This window comes from Fulmarus glacialis, unplaced genomic scaffold (assembly GCF_000690835.1).
Source record: "Fulmarus glacialis isolate BGI_N327 unplaced genomic scaffold, ASM69083v1 scaffold6279, whole genome shotgun sequence".
NCBI classification, from domain to species: Eukaryota; Metazoa; Chordata; class Aves; order Procellariiformes; family Procellariidae; genus Fulmarus; species Fulmarus glacialis.
Genome location: NW_009232569.1, coordinates 59919 through 70184, shown reverse-complemented (window position 1 = coordinate 70184; position 10266 = coordinate 59919). Strand labels below are relative to the sequence as shown.

Below are 10266 nucleotides of genomic sequence, written 5' to 3'. Positions count from 1 at the left end.
CCTTACGTCACTCCAGTAAGATCAACCGCGCTGTTCCTGGGGTAAGTCTGGTCTGTGTTGCCAGCTAATATGCAACACGTGGGTTCTTTTTGGAAAAACACAAGAAAAACACAAAGCTGAAAGTAGCAGAAATTATGTTTCAATGCAGGACAGGTTCCACTGAGCAGGGAGGGCAAAAAGCAGTGGAATCTGCCCTGTCACATTTTGCAGGGCTAAGGGTGGGTCAAAATGCAATGCATTTTGTCTTCTTCCCCCTAGCACGATGGCTTCATTTCCTGTCTTGAAGCAAGAGACGTTGTTCCAGAATGGTAGCTGGAGCTATCGAATTCCAGCCCTGCTCTACCTGCCGCGTTTCAGCATCATCCTGGCATTTGCTGAGGAACGAGAGGATGTGGTGGATGAACATGCCAAGCTAATAGCGATGCGCAGAGGCGTGTATGACCCAACCACGCACCATGTTCAGGTACAGTGTGGGGAGAAAATGGGGGAGACTGCCCACCTGTACTGCTCCCCTGTCCCCAAATGAGTTGAAAGTGTTAGCCCTCTCGCTGTAGGGAGAGGGCAGCTTCTCCCCAGTTATAGGGAACAAATCTGCTTATAAGTAATGCATGTGTCATTATAACTGCTGGGATTCAACCCCATGATTGGGCAGCTGTTAGGGGGACTAAAGCAGGCAGGTGCAGAAGATTTTCTGGGGATGGCTTCGACCCATCATAGCAGAGCTGGGGAATCAGATAGAGAGATGGGACAAAAGTCCTGTTGCGACAGCAAAGATGTGGAGGAGAGGCAGAAATGGGGAGTGCCAGAGGGATGGGGAGGAGTGAATTAGCAATCAGTGACTTTTTTTTTTTTTAAATTCATCTTCTTAGGACTAATTTCTGGTTTAAAAAACAATTGAGAACAGCTAGTTTCCCCACGCATAAGAGTGTCGTCTGGTTTGTCTGTGCCAGTGAATTGGCTACCTTATTTTTTTACCAGTTATTATTAACAGTTATCTCAGTTATCTTGCTGGGTGGCTGGGGGTGGTGGATACTCTATTTATAATCACTTTTTGCATTTGCAAATGCATGAATGTCTTGGCGGGGGGAAATTTATATTTTTCTGTTCCAATCTTTCATTGGTGACTGGTTGTCTTAGATTATAGACTCTTAAGAGCTGGAGTCTGCCTAGCAGAAGCAGCCTCTGAGCACACCTGCAGTGTCATACCATTCAGGTAACATCCTGTGTAACCCCCTGTAATTCAGTTAAGTAGGGCACAGTTGGTCATAAACTTATTAATTTGTGTTCACATGCTAGAGTTTCTTAAAATGGAAATATTAAATATTCCAAAAAAGTTAATACTGGTTGAATAGACAAAGATAAGACATGACTAAAAAGGGTAATCAGCAAGTCAGGGTAGAAAAGCTAATTAATATAATCTTACTGGAAAATACTGCTTCTTTTACCAAGCCAATAACACTATGTAGGAATAATTTTCTAATTGCAGTGTTAGTGTTAGAAATGTGATTGTGTTATGTGCTATTAACTTAAAGAAAGACAGCTTGGAGGGTAGTTATACCTGCTCTGCGACCTGTTTTCTGTGTCGGACAACTCGGGGTCCAAATTTCCACACCAGACTGTGTAAAGCCATGCAATCAGCTCTAGCAAGGTGCCTCAGTGTAGGCTGGGATGCCCATTCACACACGGATCAAAATGGAGGAATAGGAGTCTGAATGGAAAGCGATTCATCAGCATCCAGGATACCTGAAAAGGACTCAGTTATCTAGCTGACTTCCTCCACACTTTGACCACTGGTCACATCTCTGTGTCATATATATATATATTTGTGAGAATTTCTGAAAATTCAGCTACTGTAGTTTTATAAACAGTGTCATCAGACACTAGCTGCATTGAGAAACAGAGCTATCAGCTCCTCAGTGAGTAGTAATTAAAAAGGACATAACCCACCTGTTTGGTGAAGTGCACATGCATCTTATCTTCGCTTATATTTGGCAATGCCAGTATATTGTCTTCCCATTTCTTGCTCTATGCACTAACTTGCTTCTCTTCTGTTCTTCTCGTGCTCCTCTGTAACTTTTATCCAGGCATCCTTACACTGTAACATGGATCTATTTGTAATGGTGTGTTTCATTCTTGTCTCCCTTCACACGGGCCCTGGCAGTGGAATAGCATGAAGACCATTGTCAGTGCGCAGCTGAAAGACCACCGATCTATGAACCCCTGTCCTGTTTATGATGAGGTCTCAGGGAAGCTGATCTTGTTCTTCATAGCCGTCCCAGGAAAGATCTCTGAGCAGCATCAGCTCAGAACAAAGATCAACCTGGTACGTCTCTGCTATGTCACTAGCATGGACCAAGGACGCACCTGGAGCACTGCCCAGGATGTCACCGATGATGCCATTAGCACTGAGTACAAGAACTGGGCCACTTTTGCAGTGGGGCCTGGTCATGGATTACAGTTGCTCAACGAGGCCCGGAGCCTTGTGATTCCTGCCTATGCCTATCGTATCTTGGACCCTAAGCAACACCCCACCCCTCATGCCTTCTGCTTCATCAGCTCTGACCACGGGACAACGTGGGAGATGGGGAACTTCGTGGGGGAGGAGAGTGCAGTGGAGTGCCAGGTAGCAGAGGTGCACACCTGTGGCAGGAAGGTCCTCTACTGCAATGCAAGGAGCGGCAGGGGAGCCAGAATCCAGGCTGTCAGCTACAACCACGGGGTGGACTTTGAGGGAGGCCAGCGGGTTGAAATGCTAGTAGAACCTCCCTCTGGATGTCATGGAAGTGTTACTGCCTTCCCACCTCCCCCTGATGCCAGATGCCAAGATAGTTGGTTGCTCTACACTCATCCTACAGACCCAAAGGGTCGAAGAGATTTAGGAGTTTACCTCAACAAAAGCCCTTTAAATCCAGCACACTGGACAAAACCAAGCATCCTCTTCAAGGGCCTGTGTGCTTATTCGGATCTGCAGTACATGGGTGTTGGGCCAGATGGCTCACCCTTGTTCTCATGCCTCTTTGAATATGGGACCCACCAACAATGTGAAGAGATAATCTTTGTAATGTTCACTTTGAAGCAAGCCTTTCCATCAGAGTGCTGAGTCTCGAGCTTTTCCATCAGCATCCCTCTGAAAACCACCTTTGCTGATACTTCTTTTCACTGACACTTCTCATCTTTCAGCAAAAGGTTTTTTTTGTACTCCTCCTGCACCCTTAGTTTGGCGTTGGCTTGTGGCGTCTGTAGATTACGAAGTCTATTAAACATACTAAAACTGAACATGTGTTTGGTTTTGTTTTCTGTTGCCTGTTCTTCCTTCTCGCCTTTCCCTTTGGCTGCCATCTTAAACATCACGTGCTCAAAACAAGCATGACCTTTGATAAGGCCTCTCACCTTGAGGCGTCCGATAGACTTAGTAGGGACGCACACACTGACAGCGTAGGGACTGCCTGGGAACAGAGGGCAGCGATTTTGTGCTGAACTGTATTTAGTAAGTTGTGGAGCAGTTGCTAGAGAGGATACTGGGCTTATTGCCCTGTATCTGCAGTTACCTTCTTCAGAGAACTGCTTTGGCTCTGGTTAGGTGCGCTGCTTCTTGCAGTCAGCGTAGGTCTTGCCAGCAACTCCAGGGCTTGCTGTCTTCTCGTTTCAGCAAGGCCATGGGGTGCCTTGCTCACTTCTGCAGTGGATTTGGGGTTGCCTTGCCAGGACCCCAGGGACTTCTGTCTAACAGCCTTCTCCTTACTTCCCATGCTGTATGTTCTTGCTTATTTGCCCTTTTGCTTACACTGCACCGAGAAGCTGCAGTTTCTCATGTGTAAGAAAACCACAGCCTCATGTGCTCCAGCTGTTCCCTCTCCCTGGGCAGAGAAAGCAGGACCCATGCAGGACACCAGGACCTCCTCCCCATGTTTGGGGACAGGGCAAGCGGCAGAAATGGCATTTTGCCTGTATCGAAACTGCAGGATCAGGACAGGTCTGCAGAGGGAGCTCCCAATTTATAGTCAGGCGGGGAAATATTCACTGGTCGTCTTAACACAAGTGCTAAGCTTGTCCACACAGCAACTGCTCTTATCGCTGACAACCCAATGTCTTGCAAGCGTGGCTGTTGTTATTACAGAGTATATGGGGCAGTGTGTCAAACAAGTAACGTTGCCCCACTTCAAACAAATGGCAAAGTCACAGGTGTCAGAGGAAGGGGACCTGACGAAGCGCAGAGCAGCATGGAAAGCTGGAAGGCTTTCCAATGTAGACAGATTTTCAGCAGGTTTTTGAAGGAAACAGCCCCAGTTTTGGTGAGAGAGAGACTTCTCTGAGGCTACGGTGTGATTTGAAAGGAGGCGTTATGCAGTGAGTAAACGAGGGGAGTGACCAGAAATGAATGGGTGCCAAGGGAGACACATCAGAGCAGATGGAGCTAGGAAAGCCTTACCTATGCCTCTGGACAAAATTCTGATTTATGAACCAGTCTGTGCTTGTTTGCTGTGTGCTGTATTCTGTGTGTGTGCACGTGTGGAATGGCTCCAAGGAAAATATGTTTGTTTGCTCTATTGGTGAAGAAAAATACCTGCTTTCCAGAGCGCTTTCAGAACGCGTCCCCTTTGGGGAACGCTAGCAGGTCCCATAGGATCCTTTGCGCTGTCACTGCTCAGGTCTGCGAGTCTCTGGTTGCTCAGTGTCCCCACCCTTGCCTTTTATTGCTGATAGCTTTCAGGAGTAGTGGGAGAAGGGGCCCTGATTTTTCTCACTAGGTTTGTTTCATAGCACCTGGAGGATGCAGGTACCAAGGGAGCGAAGAGATCTCGTGGCCTTCACAAATACACCTGTAATTTGCCAAGCCTTCCCCAAGCAGCAGGTCAGTAACATGCTGGGCTGGAGTAGCACAGAGTGGCTCACCTAACCAGTACTTTGTGGGTATTACTCATGGGCTCTTTAGATGTAGGCCAGAGTCTAAATACACCTTTGTGGCCAATAGCCTGTTACTGATGCCTAATGAGGGAATGTTATATTTAGACTTCAGCAAAGCTAACTGCTGTCCTATAGACTTAACCTCCCTCATCAGGCATACTATGAAATACTTTTGTTTCAAGACATGAAAATGCATATTCGAGAACTTTTCATCTGACCAAGCCTGGCAGTGCCCGTGCTGACGCAGTGCACAGGCTGGATATATGTGTGGGGGTTTTGAGTGACCACTGTGCATCTTGAATGATGCTACAGACGGTATTTATCCACTGGTTCTGGACAGGCTGGTAAGTTCACAGCCAGCTGGTACAATACTACCTGGACATCTGTAGCAAACCCAGTTTAGATAAAGTGTTTATTGCAGTGTCTGAGAAACAGCTTAGAATAATACCCTAAGATGGGGAAAAATAATATTTGCTTTGTCTGCTAGGGCTGCAATTTTTGATTATCCAACATCGAAATGTGTCCCAGTTCTTTGTCTGTGGCCTCATTCTCTCAAGTAAGTTTAAATGAAATACTGCTGCTGCTGCAGTTATCTAAAACCTTCTGTTGAGTCTGGGTTGGATTTGTCTGACAAATGTACCCATTATTCTTTTGTTTTACAACAGTAGCTCTTACACGGTGCTTTGTCCCGACTGTGGGATGACAGTGTAGGCTACTCGAAGCACATCCTATTCCTTGTGGAAACCTTCGGGCTGTGCTGGCTACATTTGTAGTATCACCTGGCATGTAACTGGTGCAGGCGGATTACTACGCTCCCCCACTATGGCAAACACTCTAGCTCCTCTCTAGATAACTTCTCTAGTCTCTTCTTCCTCAGATCTAGTCACCAGCCTTCTCTGACACAGGCTCGAATGGAAAGAAAAAGAATAGTACAAGTATCTCCTGCAGAACAGCCTATTGTCTCTGTGCAGGACAGAAGAAGTTACCACTGTCCTTTGGGAATCAGGTAATTCAGGATATGCACACGCTTGTGTGCTGGCCACGCAGGGATTGGTCTTTCTCCAGCGCTGCAGAATTCACATGCCAGCACCATCAGAAGTAAAACAGATGCCATTTCCTCTTCAGGCAGAGTTGCGAATGACCCATTAGGGATCACAGAGCTGTTTATGTTAGGGGATTGGGATTCACCTTTTGAGCAGCTGGAGCTGTTGTGTGCTTTCTTTTAGGACCAAGAAATGCTCACAGAAACCAGCCTGCACATCTTATTGCGACAATCATCACACGTGTTTGGATCCCATCCCCTTGTTTATGTCTCCAAGTCAAGGAGTTGTGTGTGGCTGGACAGGGGATTCACACATTTGAAGGAAATAGCAGCAGCTTGCTAAAAACTGAAGTTGGTGGCGGGATGGATAGGAGTTAAGTGTTAAGTATACAGCTAATCAGTCTCAGATGTCTAACCAGGGCTTGTACCTTTCTGTTACCTTGTGTTAACTTGCAGTAGATCAGGAGAAGCTCTCCAAACACAGTTTCACTCCAGCAAAACTCATGTTGTGCAGCAGCTCTGTCCACTCTGCATCCACATATGGGTCCGTTGCATGGAGAGCACTGTGAGGTCAAGCAGTGGTTTGACATTCAGAGCTGTTCTGCTTCCTGCTACAGCTGTGCTCCAGAGAAGCTTCTATAAGTATCAGAAATCCCAAGGAGCTGGTACAGGTGAGGTAGCAGCACATTATGGCTGGGCAGGACTGTCAAAGGAGCTGCACAGTCCCTTTGCCACATGCAGACACTCTTCTTGGTGGGGAGAATAGGGTTTGTAACCACTCTGTAGCTTACAAGAGCTTACAGCTACTGTCCATGCAAAGCCACTTCATGGCATTCAGCATCTGACTATTTAGGCACCTGAATCTATGGGAGTTTGGCTCCTAAAGCCCTATGTGGAACTGGGTGAAGCTGAAGGGCAGGTCTAGCTGAGCTAATTTTGGTCTGTAGAGAGTGCTTGCTCAGCATGGACAGGAAGCCCTGCACATTGCAGTTCTGCCCATTTAACTAGGTCCTATGCTGGCCACACAATTTTGAATTGCTGCTGCCCACAGTTTAATCTCAATGGCAGAGACTAAGCTGGACACTGCAGAACAGATGTCTGGATAACTGAAAGCACCAGGAAGGCCGGCAGGGAGGAATGCTGGGTTATACTGGTTCACTCTCCCTCTCTGTACCCACAAATTCTAGTCTCTCCCAATTTGGTGATAGGCTGCTCTCTCCTGCCTTGCTGTCCATGCTGTGTACAGGGGCAGCACTCCATACGTGATCCAGGTACCGTGGCTCCAGCACTTCTCCTAGCTCTGGGAGGTGAGGGTTGCATAGGGCTAGCAGTGCCTATGCCTTTCCTGGGAACTCTCTGTACTCTGAGTCCCAGGCAGAGTCCCAGATCAGCTGCTGCTTTTAGATACAGCTCAAACGTGGATGGGCAGAAGTGCTGCCTTCAAAGGCAGAGTAGTTGGAGGTACAGGATAGGCAGCCAAATTTGCCATGCAGGCAGTGCCCCAGTAGCAATGTCCTTGCTTGCTGCAAACGTGTCCCTTGTTGCTTTGCCTTGGAGATGCAGCACTGAACATGCCACACAGCAGAGACAAAGGGCAGATGTACAAAGAAAAGGGAAGTGAAAGCTCCAGTTCTTCCCTCTCTGACGCAGGTTGCCAGATGTAGCTTTGCTCCATCCCACCTTTGGGGATTTGGAGTAGGAAAAGGTCTTTGAATCCATCTCAGAGTAGCTGGCTGGGAGCTTTGGTCACAAATCCCCAGAGCAAATCAGCCTCTAAGTCTGCTTCTGTGCATGGAAACATGCACAGGTAATTTTTTTTTCAGTTCTTTGAAGTCCCCTCCTCACACCTAGTGCTAGATATGAGGACTAGACAAGGCAGGAATGGGGCACTCAGTGCTAAGTATCCTAATGCACAGTGTGTTTCTGATCACTCTGAGATTTATTTATTCCCCATGGAGACCTGTAGTGGGTAGGACAGACAAACAGGAAAAAGATGGAAACTCAAAGGGTCTGGCAAGAGATCGTAAATGGGACAGCAGGCCACCAAAGCCTGGGGGACTGAATCGGTGGGGGAGCAGAAGAGATCCCCAGCTGGGACTTTTTGATACGGAGTATTAGGACATGAAGGGGGAAGGAAAGGCAGGGAACATGGGCTTGCTAGTCACTTCAGCTGCAGCATGAAGAGAGAGAGCGGGGGCTGCAGGAACATGTCACGCTCACTCTCTGAGCTGTTTGAGTTGAGGAAGTTGTCCGCGGCTGAGTTTCCTTTCCCTCTCTGTACTATTGAAACAGGAAGCTGGTGAGCTGAAGCTGCCTGATCGTTACACACAGACACACAGGCAGCTCTGGCAGCTCCTGTGTTGGCATTCAGGTTTCCTCCAGCTTCAGCGATGGATCAGTGCTGGTACCACGGCAACATCACTCGCTCCAGAGCCGAAGACCTGCTCTCCAAAATAGGCAAGGATGGCAGCTTCCTTGTGCGGGCCAGTGAGTCAATTGCTTCGGCATATGCACTCTGCGTGCTGTAAGTACAGCTTTCAACCTCGCGCTTCATGCGGACACTTGTGTCCCCGCTTGTGCAGGGTGTTGCCCCCTGCACCCGCTTCCAGCACAGAGGCAAACAGCCACTGTACCCACTGGGAAGGTGGAGCCCACATCAGAGCATGGCTGGTTTCACCTGACTGGACCACAGGGTAGGGAAGGGTTGGGAGCAGGGCCAGGCTGAACAAACCCATATTCTTTTGCTGCTGTACTGCTCACGCTACTCTTGCCCCTGACTCAAAAGGAGAGGATAATCAAAGATACTGCAGCTATGCTCTCAGAGAAAATAACCTCTTGACCTCTTTGAGCCTGTTAACAACTTGGGTCAGGTATTTACGTTTAACAGCTCAAGTACTGAGCTTGGTACCCTCCCAGGCACTTTTCTTGCTCTGGTTCAGTGTGTGTTTGACCCACCTGCCTGTACAATGCTGTCTCCCATTCAGAAAAAGGCTTGAAATAGTTCCTGGAGCTATGCATGATACACCCAATTCTACCCGCATCATTAAAGTGGCTCACAGGGTAAATACTTCATGTGGGAAATAGGGAGAGGAGAGAAGTGCTGGCAGCCCTGATCCCCATTCTGGGTTGGGGCTGGGGACAAGAGAGCAAGGCCTCCTGCCCTGGGTTTGTGAGGCGCAGGTGTTATTCCTGGAGGCAGGAGTGCAGGGGCAAGAGGAGATTGAAGTCAGTAGGTGAAGTCTGAGGCATTTGACTTTGCATTACAGAGAGATGAGACAGTTGCACTCTGCTTAGGAGAGATCAAGAGAGCCTCTGTGGGACCCTGTTCTGCCTTCAGATCCTCTTTGCTGCCCTTGTGCAGCAGATTAATAAAACTTACTTCATCCTTACCCCACATTGAATTACAAGCAGGTTTCTCAGTGTAGTTTCTTTCTGAAAGTATATTTCTTGCAGTCGTAAAGGCGGTGCTGCTGTTTATAACTCTGGTCTAACTGCTTGTCTGAGGTCAGACTTCTGGTGACAGCACAGTCTGCTGCAGAGGATTGATCTGCAGAAAAGCGTGGGGCTGGGTAACTGCCCTGTAAGCGTAGGTGTTGGACTGTCAGAGATCGGTGGCTGGGTAATGGGGGTGTCGTAAAGTGCAGAGAGCCTCTGTGCCTGCCTGTTAAGGTGTTTGTAATAACATGGGGAAGAGTTTTGTTCTGGAGGAGCAGAGAAAGAAGGGCGGCTGCAGATGAATAGCCAGGACAAGCAGGAGGAAGGAGGGGCAATCATGTAGCACAGGCTGAGGGCCCAAGTTGCAAGTCAGGGAACATTTTACTAGAATAGACTGTTGCTTCCATTGAGTGTTTTAGTATGACCCCTTTGATTTGCCTTGTAACCAGTATGTACACAAAATATTTTTAGAGAGTGATGGTGGGATTATAGAAAGGGAAGGTGCTGTAAAAATGTCTACTAACATGCATTTGCATAGGTTTTTCCATTGTAAATGTTTATGCAGCCAACTTTGAAAGCCTTTTGTGACTTGAGAGACATGGGATCAGGAAATAGAAACAATATCATGACCGGGATTTTCTGAACTGGGAGCCAAAGGTTGTGTTCTTAAATCCATTCTGACGTGGCTAACATGAATGGCTTGAGTAAAGAAATGGGGAGCACCTAGCCTTGTCAGCCAAGAGCAGCCGGATCTGTGTTGCGAAGGGCTGGCATTAATTACGGTCTGAGAAATGTCACGCAAGCTTCTGTCAAAGTACCTAATAAGCTTTCAGCTTATGCTGGTTTGCAGTTAGTTTGTGAAGAGAAAGGGTTAAAGGTGGTGA

General features: G+C 47.7%; 2 protein-coding genes across 2 annotated transcripts in view; both read left to right on the top strand.

The window, feature by feature from the left end:
• Positions 1 to 262: 262 nt before the first annotated feature.
• Positions 263 to 3100, top strand: NEU2 (sialidase 2 (cytosolic sialidase)). The gene is made up of 2 exons (XM_009584946.1): positions 263 to 463; positions 2162 to 3100. Exons 1-2 carry the CDS (start codon positions 263 to 265, stop codon positions 3098 to 3100), a joined length of 1140 nt encoding a protein of 379 aa, XP_009583241.1.
• A 5237-nt stretch (positions 3101 to 8337) lies between these two features.
• INPP5D (inositol polyphosphate-5-phosphatase, 145kDa) overlaps positions 8338 to 10266 on the top strand; it is a gene marked incomplete at its 3' end in the record, with an annotated part of 53588 nt that continues 51659 nt past the window's right edge. The window contains exon 1 of the mRNA XM_009584945.1: positions 8338 to 8471. Coding sequence (XP_009583240.1) covers positions 8338 to 8471 — 134 coding nt within the window. The remainder of the gene's footprint in view (positions 8472 to 10266) is intronic.

Coding starts and splice junctions, on each gene's coding strand:
- NEU2 (XM_009584946.1), top strand. CDS start 263: ATGGCTTCATTTCCTGTCTTGAAGCAAGAGACGTTGTTCCAGAATGGT. Junction 464..2,161: donor CAACCACGCACCATGTTCAG/GTACAGTGTGGG, acceptor GGGCCCTGGCAG/TGGAATAGCATGAAGACCAT.